The 22603-nt window shown below is 41.9% G+C and overlaps 2 protein-coding genes and 2 pseudogenes across 2 annotated transcripts; all 4 read right to left on the bottom strand.

Moving 5' to 3' along the window:
• Positions 1–2409: 2409 nt before the first annotated feature.
• Positions 2410–4563, bottom strand: LOC139343741 (amine sulfotransferase-like; annotated as a pseudogene).
• Positions 4564–5755: 1192 nt separating this feature from the next.
• Positions 5756–9098, bottom strand: LOC139343740 (amine sulfotransferase-like; annotated as a pseudogene).
• Positions 9099–9488: 390 nt separating this feature from the next.
• LOC139343683 (amine sulfotransferase-like) lies at positions 9489–11444 on the bottom strand. The gene is made up of 6 exons (XM_070981440.1): positions 11303–11444; positions 10982–11184; positions 10225–10351; positions 10054–10148; positions 9667–9843; positions 9489–9593 (listed from the first exon to the last, which is right to left on the bottom strand). Exons 1-6 carry the CDS (start codon positions 11442–11444, stop codon positions 9489–9491), a joined length of 849 nt encoding a protein of 282 aa, XP_070837541.1.
• Positions 11445–19522: 8078 nt separating this feature from the next.
• On the bottom strand, positions 19523–21704 carry LOC139343898 (amine sulfotransferase-like). The gene is made up of 6 exons (XM_070981739.1): positions 21563–21704; positions 21240–21445; positions 20263–20389; positions 20092–20186; positions 19706–19877; positions 19523–19632 (listed from the first exon to the last, which is right to left on the bottom strand). Exons 1-6 carry the CDS (start codon positions 21702–21704, stop codon positions 19523–19525), a joined length of 852 nt encoding a protein of 283 aa, XP_070837840.1.
• Positions 21705–22603: the final 899 nt, after the last annotated feature.

Genomic DNA, 22603 nt, shown 5'->3' with positions numbered 1-22603 from the left:
AATGAACCCAGTCTCTGAATAAAGTGACAGTGAAGATAATGGTAAGGTGACAGGTGACACAGAGTCTCTACATTGGCTCAGGACGCAGAGTCTCTACAGTCCTTCTCGCGGCCAGAGGTCGATGAGTTGAACAGACTGATGGCCATAGGAATGAAAGACTTCCTCTGGCGTTCAGTGTTACATCGGGGGGGAATGAGTCTGTTGCTGAAGGTGCTTCTGCTCGAAGTTAGCACCCTGTGGAGAGGGTGAGCATTGTTATCCAGGATACTATGCAGTTTACATAGCATCCTCCTCTCAGACACCTCTGCCAAGGAGTCCAATTGTACCCCCAGGACAGAGCCAGCCTTCCTTATGATCCTGCTGATCCTGTTGGTGTCTGCTGCCCTCAGCCTGCTGCCCCAGCACACAACACCATAGAAGATGGCACTGGTGGATTTGTGGATTTGAGGATTTGTAATCCTGCACAACATCCACAGGCACACCGTTGATGGAAATGGGTGTGGGGGCCGATTTCCTCCTGCGGAAATCCACCACCAGCTCCTTTGTCTTGGTGGTGTTGAGATGCAGATGGTTAGTCTTGCACCACTCGACGAAGGAGTCCACAACGCCCCTGTACTCCTCCTCCTTCCCCTCACTGACACAGCCAACAATTGCCGAATCGTCCGAAAACTTCTGCAGGTGGCAGGACTCAGAGAGGAAGAGATAAAAATAGCAGTATAGAAACTGAAAACTTAAGAGGGATGATGACACATGAATGAGGGTGAGAGAAAGAGAAATAATAGACATGGTTGATTGATCTGATTATCACTGTTTTCCAGACAGTGCTGAATAAGGAAGGCCTGTGAACTTGGGCAAATCCTTAAAAAAAGAAGACATCGTCCTGTATGTGTGTGACAGATAGAAAGAGGATGAGAGGATCATCTGTGTTGTTTGCATTACATCAACTGTGAACTTACCAAGGAAAGGGGATGCAAGTGATGTCATCCCCTGTAGGACTCCACACACGTGTGTGTGTGTGTGTGTGTGTGTGTGTTGGGGGGGGGGGGGGGGGAGTGAGAGAGAGACTAGTCAGCGTCGGAGTGTCTGAATCCTGTCAGAAAGGAGGAAACAAGTCCAGCTTACCACAGGTTTCACTGCATGTCCCTGTTCAATGTCGCTACCACCACTGTCATCAGCCACTGGAGCTGATGAAGGCCCTGCCGTGGCAAATATATCAGAAATTTTGTGCATTTGGCAACGTTGGCTTGAAGAGTCAGCTTCTTCTTGTCTCGCAGTTTCTTTGCACCTCCTTTTCGTTTTCTCTCCATTTTTGAAGATCCTAACAGATAACGTTACCGACGTAAAAGAGGGGAAGTGTTTCATGATATGATTGGGCGAGATGAGCCCCATCACGTGTCAGTGAAGAAAATAACCTTTGGGCCGCAGACCAGCATGTGTCAGGGGCCGGTTGGTGGTTATCGACAAACTCTTTTTTGTTTTTGTTTTTTGTTCTTGTGCTGAATGCATTATGACGGCTAGACCAAAGCAAAAGGGGTTGGTGTTTAACGATGTGATTGGGCCAGCCCAATGTTAATTGGGCCGCTGATCGACTGTCTGGTATTATGGGCTGGTCAGACCAATATTTAAAATAAAAAAAGTGGCCGACGATCGGCCCAGATAGTACACCGCCCACCGGGAAAATGCCTAGTATGCCAGATGGTCAGTCCGTCCTGGAAGTCAATGACACTCGTATTTAGCGCTGTCCACTTTTGATCTGATCACCCAAGAGGCGTGTTAATGCCAGCTGTAAACAGGGCCTCAAAGTCAAATGAGCATAGCTGCTTCTTTCAGTGACAGACTGAATTCATTAAACCATTTCTTTAACGTGAAAAATCTGCTGATTTCCAATCTGAAATATGTCTGTGAAGATACTCATTCATCCAGGTCATGGTACTTCTAAGTGCTTTCCAAAGTCCAGTTGCCTTCAGAAAGCACTTACATGTTCCACTCTGAAAGCATAATTGTTTTTGGCTGTGACCATGCCCCAACATTAATGACTGTTCATGATGATACCAAAAATTCTCAGAATAGCAAAAGATTGCCCAGAGAAGATATGATTGGATCTAAATGTGGCGTCAGCTCCAGTGTCAACAGCAGCCTTCCCACATTTAAAGAAGCACAATTAATTCCTTTGACATTCAATAAAGAAAACAGATTGGCCAACTGAGTTCATTGCTGTTCTTGTACATGTGTGTTCATATTTCATCATACATGTACTGAAGTAAAATAATGGGTCAGAGAGTGTGTTAAAGGGTCCTTTTCTGGTGCAGTTTACACATTAGCAGCTACTGTGTGTGTTGTAAGTGAGACACACACACTGTCAATGAATACGAACAAGTAAGCATCTCATGGTCGGTGTGGCTGCTCTGCTTATTCCCAGATGAACTTCAGAGACAAATCACCCAGTTTCTCCTCAAGGAGCTTGTCAACTCTTTCACTCTGAGCTGCAGTAAGGTGGTTCTTCCAGTCACCGATCTGACCTGTAATGAAAAAACATGAACTCTATCTGATGTCTGTTCACCAGTTTCTGTACAGGTGCTACAGTTACATTACCTTTGTGCATTAACTCTGTCTTCAGTGTCCCTTCTAGTATCAGCTCATAGTTGGTTTTGGGTCTGTCTTCATGTTCTTGAATGTAGATTTTTCTACAACTTATTCAATGGCTGCTTCACTCAGGTTTTTCCCCAAGAAGGTGCAGATCTTAGTTACAGTTGATTTAATTCATTCATTCAGACAGGCAGCAACACAAGAGACAGCCGGGCTCCGTTGAAGTGTCGAAGTACTACACCTACAAGTACACCTACTTCAAGTATTGGTAGGTTAATTTGATTATATTGCAAGTGTAAATCATTCTGGAAAGGGACAACTAGATATGCAAACAACCTATCTGCATGACGGTAGCTCAGTGGAAAAGCGTGGAAAATAAATGTATCTCGAGCACACGTTTTAGTATCTTGTGCGCACAATAATAGTCTTTTTTTTTTCATGGTGGCACTTTAGGGGCTCCGTAAAATGTCATAAAAATAGAAAACTACCAATGTTCTATGTTGCATAGAAAGGACGTAGAATTTCACGAGTCCATGTAAATGCACAATATGTACAGCATAAAAAAATATTGTTGCCAATATGGATCATAAATAGTGTTATTGCACAGAAAATATACAACTTGCACAAGAATGTGTCCCTTTTTAGTTCACAGTATTCACAGATTCGTAATGTCTGTGCTCAGTTCTTCAAGTTACATGAAAACAAGCGACAGACAAAACGACACATCTTACCAAAATCATGTCCTCATAGGTCAGGTAGAGGATGTTGTACTGGCCTTTGGCTAAATGCCAGTCTTTGATGTGGTCAAACCAGGAAGAAAACTGTATAACAGAATAATGTAACCCATAATTTCATGTCATGTCATTCATGTATTCATCATTGTATCTGCAGGTAGTATCAGTAAAAATCAGCATTCTGATTTTGGAGTTCCTCACTGTTGCCATTCAAATACTCCTCAAGATAGTGCTCAAAGCTCTTGGGCGTGTCCAGATCCCTGCAGACATGACTGAAGTGGTAATAGGAGACGATGTTGTCCTTTGGGTTCCGCATCACATAGATAATCTGTCATGAGAATAAACAGCAATCAGCTCAGAGTTGAAACCAATACATACAAATCTCTCCTCCATGCCAAACTGCATCCGAATAATTCACTGTTTCATGTGAATAGCTGCACTGGAAAAATGCTTAATGCAAAAAATGTTGATGTGCTGAATACTTATTTCCTCCTATGTATTTTCAGATATCTTTTTTATAACCGTCTAAACACATTATTTAATCTTTTATTTATCTGGCATGATTGAGCTTCCATAAAATACTGACCTTTGCCTTCTTGTCCTTCAGTCCCAGAGGCATGAGAGCAGGGGTGAGGTGAGAGACAAAGAGCCGAGGAGAAGGTCTGAGAGCGTCATCTTCTCGACCCTGCCTGCACTCCAGCGCTGGCATCTGCTCCATGTTGTTTGGATATTCTTTCAGACCTCCACTTAACTCACAGATGGAGATGATGATCTGCTGAGTCCATATTGTGCCTGTGGGGGGACATAATTGAAGTTATGAGACATCACCTCGTGGACAGACAGCGGAGCTCCTTGTCCAACAGCAACTTAAACAGTTAATCCACCAACCTCACAAACCCCAATATTTTACATATTATCTGCACGACTGCAATACTGCACATACGGTCTACTGTTTACATTTATTTATCATCTGAAACTGCACAATGTTTTACTGTAAATACTCTTTTTATTAAAATTATTATAATATTACATAATATGTATTATACATTATAAAACATATTATATAACTATATATTCAGTTAAATTCACTGCCGTTAATCTTCTACAACAAAACAAAATAGTTCCCCAAATTAGGATCAATAAAGAAGCAGTCTAAAATCTAAAGTCTAAAGTCTTTCTTGGCAACAATCTGACAATCATTGGTCAATTTCTAACTATGCACCTTCACCGACTCACTGAACATAACACAGCCACAGCAAACTGCAGTTTCACTCTTTGATAACACGGTCTCCTCCCTGGATAAAAATGGCTATGCTTAAATGCTTCCACTCTCACCTTATAAGATGAGATTAGACTTTATTGTTCCCACACCAGGGAAATTAAGTATACAGCCAGCAAGTGTTACAATAAAGCAAAAACAGTGGCACAGAAGGGTCAAGATAAAATATAGAGAAAAATCAGACAGTTGCTGCTGAAGGTACTCAGTCAAACCCTCTTACCACCTGAAATGGGTCACCACAGGGGTCTATCCTTGGTCCATCACTGTTTACATTATATATAAATAAAATCATTCTTCCTAATCAATACTTCTGTGTCCATTTTTGCCGACACTATGTTGTATGACCCAGGCTTTGCTTTCCAATTATCACTCCTTAATCACAGACTAGTTTTAGATGTAGAAAAGACGAAGTACATGGTATTCTCCACCTGCACCACTGAGTCTGACTGTCCTCCTGTTAAAATTTCAAACAGCATCCAGATTATTCTTGTTGCGTGGTATAAATATGTCGGAATTTGGCTTGACAGCAGATTATCTTTCAAGATTGATGTTCAACATTTACCCCAAATGTCAAACTAAGCTTCTTGCACAGAATTCAAGAATGTCTCTCTTCACTCAACTGTAAAACAATAATGAAGTCGACCTTCATGTCTGCTGGAACTTCCAGACCACCTCGTGTGTCCTGTGCTACTTAGTAACACGGCAGTGTTACTCAGTCTTACTAAAGATTGCTAAGTGTTAACCACGTGTAACCACAAATGTTTCACAGATGAAACATTTTCTGCACATTCATGGTCCACAGAAGATGGATCCTGTTGTCTCACCAGCAGGTTGACAGTATAAGACAGATATTCATGGTCTGTCTCTGTCACCCCAACAGCAGCCTTCCCACATTTAAAGAAGCACAATTAATTCCTTTGACATTCAATAAAGAAAACAGATTGGCCAACTGAGTTCATTGCTGTTCTTGTACATGTGTGTTCATATTTCATCATACATGTACTGAAGTAAAATAATGGGTCAGAGAGTGTGTTAAAGGGTCCTTTTCTGGTGCAGTTTACACATTAGCAGCTACTGTGTATGTTGTAAGTGAGACACACACACTGTCAATGAATACGAACAAGTAAGCATCTCATGGTCGGTGTGGCTGCTCTGCTTATTCCCAGATGAACTTCAGAGACAAATCACCCAGTTTCTCCTCAAGGAGCTTGTCAACTCTTTCACTCTGAGCTGCAGTAAGGTGGTTCTTCCAGTCACCGATCTGACCTGTAATGAAAAAACATGAACTCTATCTGATGTCTGTTCACCAGTTTCTGTACAGGTGCTACAGTTACATTACCTTTGTGCATTAACTCTGTCTTCAGTGTCCCTTCTAGTATCAGCTCATAGTTGGTTTTGGGTCTGTCTTCATGTTCTTGAATGTAGATTTTTCTACAACTTATTCAATGGCTGCTTCACTCAGGTTTTTCCCCAAGAAGGTGCAGATCTTAGTTACAGTTGATTTAATTCATTCATTCAGACAGGCAGCAACACAAGAGACAGCCGGGCTCCGTTGAAGTGTCGAAGTACTACACCTACAAGTACACCTACTTCAAGTATTGGTAGGTTAATTTGATTATATTGCAAGTGTAAATCATTCTGGAAAGGGACAACTAGATATGCAAACAACCTATCTGCATGACGGTAGCTCAGTGCATATTGAGTGCGTTTGTGACTGTGAACATCTGAAGTGGTCACTACAGACAGCCATATATATGGACAAGTCAAAGCGTGGAAAATAAATGTATCTCGAGCACACGTTTTAGTATCTTGTGCGCACAATAATAGTCTTTTTTTTTTCATGGTGGCACTTTAGGGGCTCCGTAAAATGTCATAAAAATAGAAAACTACCAATGTTCTATGTTGCATAGAAAGGACGTAGAATTTCACGAGTCCATGTAAATGCACAATATGTACAGCATAAAAAAATATTGTTGCCAATATGGATCATAAATAGTGTTATTGCACAGAAAATATACAACTTGCACAAGAATGTGTCCCTTTTTAGTTCACAGTATTCACAGATTCGTAATGTCTGTGCTCAGTTCTTCAAGTTACATGAAAACAAGCGACAGACAAAACGACACATCTTACCAAAATCATGTCCTCATAGGTCAGGTAGAGGATGTTGTACTGGCCTTTGGCTAAATGCCAGTCTTTGATGTGGTCAAACCAGGAAGAAAACTGTATAACAGAATAATGTAACCCATAATTTCATGTCATGTCATTCATGTATTCATCATTGTATCTGCAGGTAGTATCAGTAAAAATCAGCATTCTGATTTTGGAGTTCCTCACTGTTGCCATTCAAATACTCCTCAAGATAGTGCTCAAAGCTCTTGGGCATGTCCAGATCCCTGCAGACATGACTGAAGTGGTAATAGGAGACGATGTTGTCCTTTGGGTTCCGCATCACATAGATAATCTGTCATGAGAATAAACAGCAATCAGCTCAGAGTTGAAACCAATACATACAAATCTCTCCTCCATGCCAAACTGCATCCGAATAATTCACTGTTTCATGTGAATAGCTGCACTGGAAAAATGCTTAATGCAAAAAATGTTGATGTGCTGAATACTTATTTCCTCCTATGTATTTTCAGATATCTTTTTTATAACCGTCTAAACACATTATTTAATCTTTTATTTATCTGGCATGATTGAGCTTCCATAAAATACTGACCTTTGCCTTCTTGTCCTTCAGTCCCAGAGGCATGAGAGCAGGGGTGAGGTGAGAGACAAAGAGCCGAGGAGAAGGTCTGAGAGCGTCATCTTCTCGACCCTGCCTGCACTCCAGCGCTGGCATCTGCTCCATGTTGTTTGGATATTCTTTCAGACCTCCACTTAACTCACAGATGGAGATGATGATCTGCTGAGTCCATATTGTGCCTGTGGGGGGACATAATTGAAGTTATGAGACATCACCTCGTGGACAGACAGCGGAGCTCCTTGTCCAACAGCAACTTAAACAGTTAATCCACCAACCTCACAAACCCCAATATTTTACATATTATCTGCACGACTGCAATACTGCACATACGGTCTACTGTTTACATTTATTTATCATCTGAAACTGCACAATGTTTTACTGTAAATACTCTTTTTATTAAAATTATTATAATATTACATAATATGTATTATACATTATAAAACATATTATATAACTATATATTCAGTTAAATTCACTGCCGTTAATCTTCTACAACAAAACAAAATAGTTCCCCAAATTAGGATCAATAAAGAAGCAGTCTAAAATCTAAAGTCTAAAGTCTTTCTTGGCAACAATCTGACAATCATTGGTCAATTTCTAACTATGCACCTTCACCGACTCACTGAACATAACACAGCCACAGCAAACTGCAGTTTCACTCTTTCATAACACGGTCTCCTCCCTGGATAAAAATGGCTATGCTTAAATGCTTCCACTCTCACCTTATAAGATGAGATTAGACTTTATTGTTCCCACACCAGGGAAATTAAGTATACAGCCAGCAAGTGTTACAATAAAGCAAAAACAGTGGCACAGAAGGGTCAAGATAAAATATAGAGAAAAATCAGACAGTTGCTGCTGAAGGTACTCAGTCAAACCCTCTTACCACCTGAAATGGGTCACCACAGGGGTCTATCCTTGGTCCATCACTGTTTACATTATATATAAATAAAATCATTCTTCCTAATCAATACTTCTGTGTCCATTTTTGCCGACACTATGTTGTATGACCCAGGCTTTGCTTTCCAATTATCACTCCTTAATCACAGACTAGTTTTAGATGTAGAAAAGACGAAGTACATGGTATTCTCCACCTGCACCACTGAGTCTGACTGTCCTCCTGTTAAAATTTCAAACAGCATCCAGATTATTCTTGTTGCGTGGTATAAATATGTCGGAATTTGGCTTGACAGCAGATTATCTTTCAAGATTGATGTTCAACATTTACCCCAAATGTCAAACTAAGCTTCTTGCACAGAATTCAAGAATGTCTCTCTTCACTCAACTGTAAAACAATAATGAAGTCGACCTTCATGTCTGCTGGAACTTCCAGACCACCTCGTGTGTCCTGTGCTACTTAGTAACACGGCAGTGTTACTCAGTCTTACTAAAGATTGCTAAGTGTTAACCACGTGTAACCACAAATGTTTCACAGATGAAACATTTTCTGCACATTCATGGTCCACAGAAGATGGATCCTGTTGTCTCACCAGCAGGTTGACAGTATAAAACAGATATTCATGGTCTGTCTCTGTCACCCCACCTGCAGCTCAAAAATTTCACTTTTTTTGTGAAATATCCTGATAACTGTTGGATGGACCTACAGGTTTTCCTAACATTTTGTACAGATATTATTGGTGTCCACAGGACTGTTCCTCTGACCTTTTCTCTAGTGCCACCAGCAGGTGAAACATTGGTGGTTCACAAAGGATGAATTCTACTTACTTTGCTGATCCACTGACTTGTCCATGAGCACCAACAAGAGGTTGACATTTGTAGTTTTAGTGACATTTGTCAGCAACTGTTGGATGGATTGCCATGAAATTTGGTGCAGATTCAGGATGAAATGTAATCACTTTTCTGATATCCTCACTTCTAATGTAGAGCCATCATCTGGTTTAATTCCTTTAGACATTCAATAACAACAACAGATTGGCCAACTGAGTTTATTGCTGTTCTTGTTCATGTTTGTTCATATTTATTGTACAGAAATCCAATCATGGGTCAGAAAGTGTGTTAAAGAGTCCTTTTCTGGTGCAGTTTACACATTAGCAGCTACTGTGTATGTTGTAAGTGAGACACACACACTGTCAATGAATAAGAACATGTAAGCATCTCATGGTCGGTGTGGCTGCTCTGCTTATTCCCAGATGAACTTCAGAGACAAATCACCCAGTTTCTCCTCAAGGAGCTTGTCAACTCTTTCACTCTGAGCTGCAGTAAGGTGGTTCTTCCAGTCACCGATCTGACCTGTAATGAAAAAACATGAGCTCTAGCTGATGGCTGTTCACATGTTTCTGTACAGGTGCTACAGTTACATTACCTTTGCGCATGAAGTCTCCTTTCAACCGAGTTTCTGGTATAAACTCATAGTTGGCTTTTGGGTCTTTCTTCATGTTCTTGAATGTCGATTTTTCTACAACTTGTTCAATGTCTGCTTCACTCAGGTTTTTCCCCAAGAAGGTGCAGATCTTAGTTACAGCCGTCTTCAGGTCCTAAAGGAGAAAGAGAAACCAAACAGAACAAATTTAAACACTTTTATTCTAAATTACTTTTATTGGAAATTAATATTCAAGTACATGTTGCCTTTTTATTTCATAGTATTAAATACATTTGTAATGTCTCCCTTCCTGTTCACACACCATTTCAAAGATCAAGCAACATGAAAACACTGAACAACCACAGGCAAGAAAAATGCATCTTACCAAAACCATGTCCTCATAGGTCAGGAAGAGGATGTTGTACTGGTCTTTCACTGAATGCCAATCTCTGATGTGGTCAAACCAGGATGATCCAAGAACTGCATAACAGAATGATGTCTTTTGTAATTTCAGCACTGGATTGGTCATTATAATCCAGAATCTGAGGTAACTCACCGTTGCCCCTCAAATACTCTTCATAATGGTGTTCAAAGCTCTTGGGCGTATCCAGTTCAGTGGCAGCATGACTGAAGTGGTAAAAGGAGACGATGTTGTCCTTTGGGTTCCGCATCACATAGACAATCTGAAAATAGAACAAACAACAATCAGGCCAGAGCTGAAACCAATACATACACTTCTCACCTCCATGCCAAACTCCATTCAAATAATTCACAATCTTTATCCATCCATCCATCCATTTTCTATGCCGTTTATCCCTGTCAGGGTCGTGGGGGGGGGGGGGGGGGGGGGGGGCGGAGCCTATCTCGGCTGTCAACAGGCAAGAGGCGGGGTTCACCCTGGACCGGTCGCCAGCCGATCGCAGGGCACATACACACAACCATTCACACTCACACTCGCATCTAGGGGCAATTTAGAGTCACCAATCAACCTAATGAGCATGTTTTTGGTCTGTGGGAGGAAGCCGGAGTGCCCGGAGAGAACCCATGCATGCACGGGAAGAACATGCAAACTTCACACAAAAAAGGCCCGACCCGGGAATCGAACCTGTGACCTTCTTGCTGTGAGGCACGTGCACTACCTGCTGTGCCAGTATCTTAATTTTATGATCTCTTCATTTGCAGCTTAGACTCAAACAAAATACGGAAAAACATTCCTGTCAGGGCAACAAATGGTGCACTAAATCACAAATTTTTAATTTGCATAATGATTTTGATAATCAATCATAATGATTGAGCTTCCATAAAATACTGACCTTTGCCTTCTTGTCCTTCAGTCCCAGAGGCATCAGAGCAGGGATAAGGTGAGAGACAAAGAGGCGAGGAGAAGGTCTTCCAGCGTAATCTCGACCCTCCGTGTACTCCAGCCATGGCATCTGTTCAAAGTTGTTTGGATATTCATTCAGACCTCCACCTAACTCACAGATGGAGATGATGATCTGCTGAGCCCATATTGTGCCTGTGGGGAGGACAAAATTGAAGATATGTGACATCATACCTGATCAGTTAATCTGTTCCCAGCCAGGACAAAACTGTAAATGCAAATAATGAGATCTGGAAGAGTTTGTCTCACTGACCTGACTTTGGATAAGTGACGAGGAATATGTCACTATCTCGAACTTCAAAGCTCTGGAGTGAATCAATGTACTCTGCAGTTGTGTTTCCAGTGATAAAGTTGTAGTTTTTATATCTGAAGAGCTTGTCGGTGATCTGCTCCATGTTGCTGCTGAATCCCACAGAAAACTGAGGGAAATGTTTAAATAGAGAGAGAGGAGCAAAAAACCAGGAAGAGGAGCTGCACTCTGGACTTTGAATTGCTAATGATTGGTTGTAACAGATAGTGATAAATTTGTATAGCCAAGTGCATTACTTGTGTTGTACTTTGGTTTCCTGGCGGCTTTATACATTGTGAAATTCACATAATAATGAATCAGCTGAAAAAAGAATAGCATGCATGTGGGGTAAGGACGGTTTAAAAGGTGTTAAACAAATGGAAACATGAATGTACAGAAAGCCAAGAAAATGAAGGCTGCCTGGGGATCCAGTCCAGCTGGCACCATTTCCAGCTACTTTCATGTCTCCATTGTAGACTGAATGAAAGAATGAACCCACAGTTTTTCTCATGTTTTCTTCTACTCCCCTCTCTATCCCAATAACAACCTCTTCTGGAATAACCTGTCTGTGTGACGCATTACTCAAATTGTTATTACTCCATATAAAATTAGGAGAATTTCACTTTATCTCTTCAGTGAACATACTGCTTTCTTCTTTTATTTCCAAAGTGTCATTGATTGTTTGTTCACAGAAATCTGGAAACGACTGGAGCGTACTCTGTGTTGTTGGTAGTTGCTGCTCTGAGGAATATGGAAAGTGAACTGCTTGTCTTTGTGACAGCGGCACCAACATTAACACCACTTGGAAACATTCTGGCAGGTTGATAATTTGTCTGCTTGGACTTCAAAACTTGTTTTGTTGTTGAGTGTTATCTTAGTCTATTTCAATTTTTATTATACTTTATATAGAGAGGCCCAAATGTTCTCAGCACTTTCATGTGTCAGAGGCCCTGTTTATACCTGGCATTAGCATGCGTCTTGTGTGATGTGATCAGAAGTGGACAGCTGAGACACACAGTGTCTATCATGCATCTCCAGCTGAACACTCACATTCAGAATTCATTACTGCCTACATCACTTCTGCTGGATGGTCAACAGAACCTGTGCAGTTATTACATGTTGCCATGATTGTTTGACACAGCTAAAGTGACACATTGTTCACTGTTTCGAAGCATTTATTGTTTATATTTGTTTGGGTTATAGTTGCATTTAATTTCATTCTGTTCAACAAATCTGATTTCTAAGATAGTTATTTGTTAAGCGTGACATTGTATTTGTTTTAATATGTTTTAGTAGTCTGGTAATGCTCTGCACAGTTCTCGTTGCCAGGTGGCGCTCGTGAGCATATGGCAAGCACCTGGGACAAAAAGAATCGGAGAAGAAGGTTTTCTTTTTCTTGTCTGTCACTGTAGCAGCGTCCTGCATTATGTTAAATATCAGCGCTAAAACCACCCATTCTGTTCACTGGTTCATGTGTACTGTTTATTTACATGTTAGGCGAAAGTCTGCCATTTGATTGATAATTAACCGTGTATTTAACCATTTGACGAGTTTAGTGAGGTGCGGCTATGAGCGTGGTTAGCATGCTCTATATGAGTAGACAATTGACTCTGTCATTAGGACAGGACGGAGCATTCTTTTTTTTGTTTGCTTAGTACTTGAGTTGAGAATGTAATGTTATGTTTGTGATATATGCCTTTCTGACGGCTGTATATAATTTAATTAGACAATGATTATTTTCATGTGATATATGTTTTTTGTTATGTTGTTTATTTTTGTTGAATAAGAGATATATTATTTCTTTGGGTAAAATATTTATTTCTAAAAAAAAAGTTTATTTTCACTTGCTCCGCAAGGTGATGATGCCAGCAGCCACTGTGAAAACAGACAGCAGAGATGAGGAGTGATACTGTGAAATAAAATGCAGCCAAGGCCTTGAATCACAATCCCGAATCCTGCATCCGGTGCCTCCTTCTCTCCGCACAACACTCCACTACCAACACAAAACAAATCACAACACAGAGTCCAGGGGGAGGTGCAGAGAGTCTGACAGCAGGCAAGCAGAGGCAGTGGGTTACACTGGTTTACTGCAGCAGAGCAGCAGAAAAAGCACTAGTTTTCTCCAGCAGCAGAGGACACGTGCAGAGCAGGCCGACTGTGAGAGAAGCATTCTGTGGCACGCTGACGTTACGGTAATAAAATCTCGTGGCACTTAAGTCCCGGTGTCTGCCTGTCTCTGGCTGCTGCAACAATTTAGCGAGCCAGCCAGGAGAAAAGTTATACATGAGGACGCAATAGCCATCATCGACGTACAACGGCAAACGGACTTTTGTCCTGAGACAAACCTGAAAAAAATGAAACATTCATCAATCCAATGGATTTGGAGATTCTTCTAGATCAGGTCAGCACCACGCTCTGCCAGCGACATTGGGACAGAAAAATTGAGATATGTAAATACCTGAATTGCATTGAAGAGGATGAGGCTGATGCTAATAAAAGCCAAAGAATGCTCATTAAAATGGCAACAAAGAAGTTAGACGATATTAAAGAAAACGCTGAGACAGAGGAAGCAATTCATATGGTTCGGGAACTATTGATTTTCATGGAAGGCATGGCAGGGTGCCAGGAGGGTGGAGAGCTGGAGCTTCACCAGCGAACCGAGATAAAAGAGAAATACCTTGAGTTACAACAGTTCTGCGAAGCTCTAGAAGAGGAAGTAAAAATGCTTAGTGAAAAGTTGGACATATCTGATAGTCCTAAAGGAAACTCCTTTCAGAACATTTCGCCAGCCAAGGTGCCAGAAGTGACCATCCACAGGGAGTTCCGCATCAGTGGTCAAATTGGTGAAGGGGGGCAGTGCGACAAGTTGTCATTCACCAATCTTATACACCAGATAGAGAATGGGCTCCACAAGGGCCATGGTGAGTCAGAAGTCATTGAGGCTGTGATAAGGGCCATCAGCCCAGGCCTAAAGCTGCGTGACATGCTCCAGGTAAAGACTGATTTGACCCAGCCTCAGCTAAAAACAATACTGAAGGGACATTATAAAGAAGACAACACATCAGACCAAAAGCTGATCAGCCTTTCCTAGGAGCCAAAAGAGTCAGCACAAGATTATTTGTTCAGAGCTATTGAACTAAAAGACAGACTCCTTTTTGCATCTAAGGAGAGCGAGTCAGGGGAGCTCTAAAATGCAGACCTAGTCAAGAAGAAGTTTCTGAGGTCAGTTGGTACAGGGCTGCTCAATGACAATATCAAATTTCAGATCAAACCCTTCCTTGATAACTCAGATGTGACAGATGAAACTCTGATCGAAAACTAAACAAAGCAGCTAATCTCAAAGCTGAGAGGCTCAATAAGCTAAAGAGGAACAGCACCAAGACACCCAGAGTGAATGAATTGCAGACAACTATAGATACTTGGGACAGTTCACGTAACTCCTCTTCAACTCAGATCACACAGCCGACGAGGAACACCAAAGAGCCCTCGGAGGGAAAGACAAAGGTAGCTCACTCCCCACCGGAGCCTGAGATGCACACCCTGGTAAGAGAGCTTCGACAGAGGTAGCTGAAATGAAACAGATGGTGCTTGCTTCCATGAGCACTAGCAAGCCGCAGATCTCCAAGTAAATGGCAGAGAACAAAGGCACTTGGAAAAGAGGCTGCAGGGCCTGCCAGGACAAAGGAGAGGGAGGAAGCTGCAGTCACTGCTTCAGGTGTGGTCAGCCAGGTCACGTCTCCAGAGGGTGCAGAGCTCTGCGTCAGGTGCAGGGAAACTTCAGTGGGTAGCTGCCAAGGGACCAGCAGTGACCCAGCAACAACTGTCAGGGTTCCGGCACTGCCACGACTGTCTACAGGAAGAGGGCACCGACAGGAAGCTCCAGACATATGCAGGTTGTACAACCATAGTATATTGCTTCAAATGATGTCAGAAGGAACACTGGCAGGAGCACAAAACTCTGTGTAAAGCAGTTAGGCTAGTTGAACAACACTTAGAGGAGGAAGCACAAAAAACAAATTACCAGAGACATGTAAGGTTGACTACCTCTCAGCAAAACAAGGTAAAAGACTTATCAAATTAAAAGGGAAATTTAAGATGGTGAAATGCACTTATGATAATGTACCAGTGATAGCACTGTGGGATACAGGCACTCAGGCAACTGTAATAAATGACAAATGGCGAGCTAAGCACCTACCCAATAGCATTATCAGAGCAATAGATGAACTCTTATCCAATCCAATCCATTTTATTTATAAAGCACAATTTTAAATAAACACAAAGGTTTCCAAAGTGCTATACAGTAAAATAAACACATAAAACATAATAAATAAAAAGATTAAAAAAGATAAGAAGATAAAATGATAAAATCTCTGTGCACATAAAATCAACAACCTAAGTGGTGTGAAAAGCCAAAGAAAAAAAGGTGTGTTTTAAGAAGAGTTTTTAAATTAGACAGTGACAGAACAATACAAGATCAAGAACAAGATCCTTTGATAAACAAAATGTATGACCACAAATTGAGGAATAAAAGACCCACTGTACAAGAACTGAAGAATGAGGGTCTTGAGTTTAATGCTCTAGTCAGGGAGTGGGGCAGGCTAGAGATCAGGGCAGATGACACCATGCACCGGAAGACTCAAACAAAAAGTCAGCTTGTGCTCCCACATGTGTATCAACCACTCATTTTGAATGAGCTGCACAAGAAAATGGGGCACTTGGGCTCAGAATGAACGTTAAATCTAATAAGAGACTGTTTCTTTTGGCCCAAAATGCAACGAGACATAGAACATTTTGTGACAAATGTGTGTGAGTGCCTCAAAAAAAAGAGAAAACCAAACAGACAGACACGTGCACCCATGTTGAGCATCGAAACCACTCACCCATCCGGAGTTGTCAACTGATCACTATCTGGTGGTGAGTTGAGTTCGAGGGTGGGGGAAGACTTTAGACAGACCTGGTGAACCCAAGCTTGTGGTGCGGGTGAACTGGGAACATCTGGAGGAGGCCCCTGTCCGAAAGAACTTCAACTACATACCTTCAGCGGAGCTTTTCTGGCATCCCTGTGGAGGTTGGGGACATCGAACCTGAGTGGGCGATGTTCAAAGCTTCCATTGCTGAAGCTGCGGCGGAGAGCTGTGGTCTAAAGGTCTTGGGTGCCTCAAGGGGCGGTAACCCTCAAACACCGTGGTGGACACCAGTGGTCAGGGAAGCCGTCCGACTGAAGAAGAAGTCCTTCCAGGATATGTCATCACGGAGGACTCCAGAGGCAGTTGCAAGATACCGACAGGCCCGACGGGCAGCAGCTTCCGCCGTAGGAAGGCAAAACAGCGAGTGTGGGAGGAGTTCGGAGCAGCCATGGAGAAGGACTTTCGGTCAGCACCAAGGTGTTTCTGGAAAACTGTCTGGAACCTCAGGAGGGGGAAATGAGGAACCATCCAAGCTGCGTACAGTAAGGATGGGAGACTGTTGACCTCTACGGAGGTAGTCAGGCGGTGGAAGGAGCACTTTGAGGAACTCCTGCATCAGACCAGTACGCCTTCTATTGTAGAGGCAGAGCTAGAAGCTGATGGGGAATCATCATCAATTACCCTGGTGGAAGTCACTGAGGTAGTTAAACAACTGGGCAGTGGCAAAGCCCCGGGGATTGATGAGATCCGTCCAGAAATGCTGAAAGCTCTGGGTGTTGAGGGGCTGTCTTGGATGACACGTCTCTTCAACATTGTGTGGAAGTCTGAGACAGTGCCGAGGGAGTGGCAAATTGGGGTGGTGGTCCCCTTGTTTAAAAAAGGGGACCAGAGAGTGTGTGCCAATTACAGTGGCATCACACTACTCAGCCTCCCTGGTAAAGTCTACTCCAAGGTGTTGGAAAGGAGGGTTCGGCCGATACTTGAACCTCAGATTGCACCACCAGGCCGATGTAGTGTAAATTTTTTTAACAGATATGCGATGATGTCATGTATTCACTGGAGAAATAGAATATAGTGTTATAATCAATGGTAGCAAATGACTGAAGAAGATAGATTTGTTGAGCCTTATATTATAGTAGCTCTGATGAAGTGTGTTATTGTGATGCACTGCCCTCAGAATGACACCTGGCCACAGCCGATACATTGAGCATGAATCTGTGATACACTGAGACAGAAGGCGGAGTGATCATGGATATGACCGAAGGAGAATGCTCATGGTCTGAGATTTTGAGGACAGTGTTCGTAGTCCGAGATTTTGAAACCCCCCTTCGTGGCTTTGCAGGTGTTCGAGCAGCTGCTACTCCTGAGATTTTGAAACCCCCCTTCGTGGCCTTGCAGGTGTTCGGGCAGCTGCTACTCTGTGTGACCTAACATAACCTCGCTGTACAGAAGTAACCTTACAGCATGTATTCTTTATAATTGTGTGTTTACTATAATCACTGATGGATTGAAAGTTCTTCATAATCACTTTATGTGCACTTAATGACCAAAGTATTGTTTTTATGCTTTCTGTTATACACTCTGTGCCTGCAATAAAGTTGTAAACTTTTTACTTTAAGTATGAAACAAAAACCAAAAGATAATGATGTAATTTGGGAAGAATAGAGAGAAAAATAAATGGACTGCCTCCTTGGGATGCACCTATGATGTAACAATGCAAATCTGGGAAAGATAGGGGATTTTAAGGTCAGGGCAGTTGCCCTGAGATGACCTTACGGTGTGAGATGAGAAGCAACTCACAAAAAACAAAAGATGCCCACAGGGCGTGGTAAACACCTAGCCAAAGTGTATAAAAATAGAGCACTGACCATTGTACTTCGGAGCTCGTCAGGATTGCACTTTTTGTGTTTCTGAGCGTGTTCCCCTTTGTTGTGCACAATAAAGTATTTTTGCTCCTCGGACTTCTGACTCCTGCAGAGTTTTATTCTCATCGGACTCTTATTGGACTTCTGACTCCCGCAGAGTTTGTTCTTATCGGACACCTTTTTATTCTATTTGACTCTTTTTCATTTTTATTGGACATCCTCTATTTTTATTCGACACCCTTTATCTTTATTGGATTTTTACAATTTTTATCTTTATTGGGCATTTCATTAAAAAAAAAGGATTTCTCTGAAAACAATTGGACGGCTGTTTTTGAGTGTTTTGGGCCTAATTGTGGTTTGTGCATTTGGCCTTCACATTCCACGACACCGACTACTGTGAGAGAAGTATTCTGTGGCACGCTGACATTACTGTAATAAAATCTCGGTGTCTGCCTTTCTCTGGCTGCTGTAACACTAACAGCCAGTTAAGGAAACAAAAATGTTTCAAGAGCTAGCTGACAGGACAATGTTATTCTTTTTTTTTTCCAGTGTTGATGCCTTAACCAAAAAAACATCACATCCTGCTTTGATGAGGCATTTTCCTGTTACGTCCTTGTCAAGGACACGTTAGTGTTCACACTGCAACCGATATGTGGTCACATGACATCCCAGATGGCCTCAGCAAGTGGTTTGAGCTATGGCATCATAATACGTCTTGGTGGTCACTGACACTTGTATTTAGCGCTGTCCACTTTTGATTTGATCACACAAGAGGCGTGTTAATGCCAGCTGTAAACAGGGCCTAAGAGTCAAATAGGCATAGCTGCTTCTTTCAGTGACAGAAGGAATTCATTAAACCATTTCTTTAACGTTGAAATTCTGCTGATTTCCAATCTGAAATATGGCTGTGAAGATACTCAATCATCCAGGTCATGGTACTTCTAAGTGCTTTCCAAAATCCAGTTGCCTTTAGAAAACACTTAGATGTTTCACTCTGAAAGCATAATTGTTTTTGGCTGCGACCATGCCCCAACATTAATGATTGTTCATGATTATACCAAAAATTCTCAGAATAGCCAAAGATGGCCAAGAGAAGATCTGATTTGGACTAAGTGTGGAGTTGGCTCCAGTGACCACAGCAGCCTTCATCACATATAACGAAACACAGATGGATTTGTTAAGACAGTCAATAAAGACAACAGATTGGTCAACTGAGTTTATTGCTGGTCTTGATCATGTGTGCTCATTTGTCCTTGTACAGAAGTCCTGATCATGGGTCACAAAGTGTCTTATAGGGTCATTTTTCTGGTGCAGTTTACACATTAGCAGCTACTGTGTGTGTTGTAAGTGACACACACACTGTCAATGAATAAGAACATGTAAGCATCTCATGGTCGGTGTGGCTGCTCTGCTTATTCCCAGATGAACTTCAGAGACAAATCACCCAGTTTCTCCTCAAGAAGTTGATCAACTCTTTCACTCTGAGCTGCAGTAAGGTGGTTCTTCCAGTCACCGATCTGACCTGTAATGAAAAAACATGATCTCTATCTGATGTCTGTTCACATATTTCTGTACAGGTGCGACAGTCAAGTTACCTTTGCGCATGAAGTCTCCTTTCAGCCGAGTTTCTGGTATAAACTTATAGTTGGCTTTTGGGTCTGTCTTCATGTTCTTGAATGTAGATTTTCCTACAACTTGTTCAATGGCTGCTTCACTCAGGTTTTTCCCCAAGAAGGTGCAGATCTTAGTTACAGCCGTCTTCAGGTCCTGAAAGAGAAACAGAAGTCCAACAGAACAAGTTTAAACACTGATGAATAACTTGTAACTGTTTTACTGGAAATTCATATCCAAGTACATGTGGCCTTTTTATTTCATAGTATTAAATACATTTGCAATGTCTCCTTTCCCGTCCTCACAACATTTTCCAGGTCAAGCTACTTGAAAACACTGAACAACCACAGGCAAGAAAAATACATCTTACCAAAACCATGTCCTCATAGGTCAGGAAGAGGATGTTGTACTGGTCTTTCACTGAATGCCAATCTCTGATGTGGTCAAACCAGGATGATCCAAGAACTGCATAACAGAATGATGTCTTTTGTAATTTCAGCACTGGATTGGTCATTATAATCCAGAATCTGTGGTAACTCACCGTTGCCCCTCAAATACTCTTCATAATGGTGTTCAAAGCTCTTGGGCGTCTCCAGTTCAGCGGCAGCACAACGGAAGTGGTACAAGGAGACGATGTTGTCCTTTGGGTTCCGCATCACATAGACAATCTGAAAAAAGAACAAACAACAATCAGGCCAGAGCTGAAACCAATACATACACTTCTCACCTCCATGCCACACTCCATTCAAATAACTCACTATGATCCCTCATTTGTAGCTTAGACACAAACAAAATATGGAAAACATTCTTGTCAGGGAAATCAAATGGTGCACTAAATCACAAATTTTGAATTTGCATCATGATTTTTTAGAATATTTAACTGCCATAACTGTTTCATAATTGTAGTTTATGGAATGGACTGCACATATTGAAATTTCCTTGGAATTTCCCCTCATGGGACTAATAAAGGACTATTGAATTGAATATCTTTTTTCTTCCTTAACGGACAAAGAGCTTTATGTGCCTCACATTCATCCACACACTTGCAGACTGATGGCAATGGAGCTCCCATGCAAGGCACTGGTCTGTGCATCCAGAGTAACTTCGGTTAGAGAGACACCTTGACACGTGGATGAAAGGAACTGATTGACAGGAAATTAATGTGGAGCTATTTTGGTAATTGATCTATTGCCTAAGTAGATGTTTTTTGGGGCGAAAGCATCGTGATTGTTCCAGCATCTCATTTGTGATGATTTGCTGCTTTGACCCATCTTACATAATCATGGATTGAATATTTTGGGGGGTTTGCTTGACCAAAAAAATGCACCTTTTAGCCATTACCTTGGACATTTCCAATCCATCAAGAAAATAATCAACAGATTAATTATTTGCAACCCCACTCATAACTGTGATTTACCACAAGATATTCATATATTCAGATTTATTGTTTGTAACTTTCCTGATATATTTTTTAGTCTTTATTTATCTGGCAGGATTGAGCTTCCATAAAATACTGACCTTTGCCTTCTTGTCCTTCAGTCCCGGAGGCATGAGAGCAGGGGTGAGGTGAGAGGCAAAGAGCCGAGGAGAAGGTCTGAGAGCATAATCTGGTCGACCCTCCGTGAACTCCAGCCATGGCATCTGTTCAAAGTTGTTTGGATATTCATTCAGACCTCCACCTAACTCACAGATGGAGATGATGATCTGCTGAGTCCATATTGTACCTGTGGAGGGACAAAATTGAAGATATGAGACATCATACCTGATCAGTAAATCTGTTCCCAGCCAGGACAAAACTGTAAATGCAAATAATGAGATCTGGAAGAGTTTGTCTCACTGACCTGACTTTGGATAAGTGACGAGGAATATGTCACTATCTCGAACTTCAAAGCTCTGGAGTGAATCAATGTACTCCGCAGTTGTGAATCCGATGGGAAAGTTGTAGTTTTTATATCTGCAGAGCTTGTCAGTGATCTGCTCCATGTTGCTGTTGAATCACACATAAAACTGAGAGAAATATTGAAATGTCGGATGAGAGAGGAGAAACCTGGTTAGAGTAGCTGGACTTCGAACTTCAAGTTGCACGTGATTGGCCGTTGGCTTGGTTCTTGCGTTGGCCTGCGCATGAAATTCTGCCAACTGTGTGCAAAAAGTTCTTGTCCTTGCTTCACCCCACAACTCTCCTATGCCATCCAAAACAGATCCAGTGGCACCATAAAGGACTGGTTAGCCTTTAGGCAACAAAGACACATCTGCATCACTGTGCAGCTGTGAAAGTTCCACTGAATTCTAGAACATTATACCGTCTCTGAAGAGTTCTAGTATCTGGTCATATGGACGATAGATCATCAATGGTTGAAGCTTTTAATCACCATTTCCTCTCCTCTCATCTTCAGTGAGTCTGCAGATTCACCAGCAGACATTTACTGTGTCTGTCCAGCAGAGGACGTCCCCAGTGCGTCATCCCCACTGACTGCAAACTTTAAACAGGCATGATTCCAGGCTCATGGAAAAATCATTCAGTAGGACCCTTGACACAAAAGCAGTGACATCTTTGATCTTAACAACTACTGTACAATATCTAAACTTCCTTTCCTCTGCAAACTAGACACATTTGAGGAAGTGGTGGAGACGAGGACACTGGACAGACTGTTATCCATCATGGATAACCCTGAACATCCTCTTCACCACCTCGTGGACAGACAGCGGAGCTCCTTGTACAACAGCAACTTAAACAGTTTATGCACCTTCACCTACTCACTGAACATAACACAGCCACAGCAAACTGCAGTTTCACTCTTTCATAACACGGTCTCCTCCCTGGATAAAAATGGCTATGCTTAAATGCTTCCACTCTCACCTTATAAGATAAGATAAGACTT

The sequence above is a fragment of the Chaetodon trifascialis genome, chromosome 15 (assembly GCF_039877785.1).
Source record: "Chaetodon trifascialis isolate fChaTrf1 chromosome 15, fChaTrf1.hap1, whole genome shotgun sequence".
NCBI lineage: Eukaryota > Metazoa > Chordata > Actinopteri > Chaetodontiformes > Chaetodontidae > Chaetodon > Chaetodon trifascialis.
The sequence above is the reverse complement of the archived record's forward strand: the minus strand, read 5'-3'. Positions and strand labels throughout refer to the sequence as shown.

Excerpts from the sequence above, each read along its gene's own strand:
- LOC139343683 (XM_070981440.1), bottom strand. The coding sequence starts at position 11,444 with ATGGAGCAGATCACCGACAAGCTCTTCAGATATAAAAACTACAACTTT. Across the intron at positions 11,185-11,302 it reads CGTCACTTATCCAAAGTCAG|GCACAATATGGGCTCAGCAG; the intron begins GTCAGTGAGACA and ends TCCTCCCCACAG. Across the intron at positions 9,594-9,666 it reads ACTTCATGCGCAAAGGTAAT|ATCGGTGACTGGAAGAACCA; the intron begins GTAACTGTAGCA and ends ATTACAGGTCAG.
- LOC139343898 (XM_070981739.1), bottom strand. The coding sequence starts at position 21,704 with ATGGAGCAGATCACTGACAAGCTCTGCAGATATAAAAACTACAACTTT. Across the intron at positions 20,187-20,262 it reads AGAGTATTTGAGGGGCAACG|TTCTTGGATCATCCTGGTTT; the intron begins GTGAGTTACCAC and ends TCTGTTATGCAG. Across the intron at positions 19,878-20,091 it reads CCTATGAGGACATGGTTTTG|GACCTGAAGACGGCTGTAAC; the intron begins GTAAGATGTATT and ends TTTCTCTTTCAG.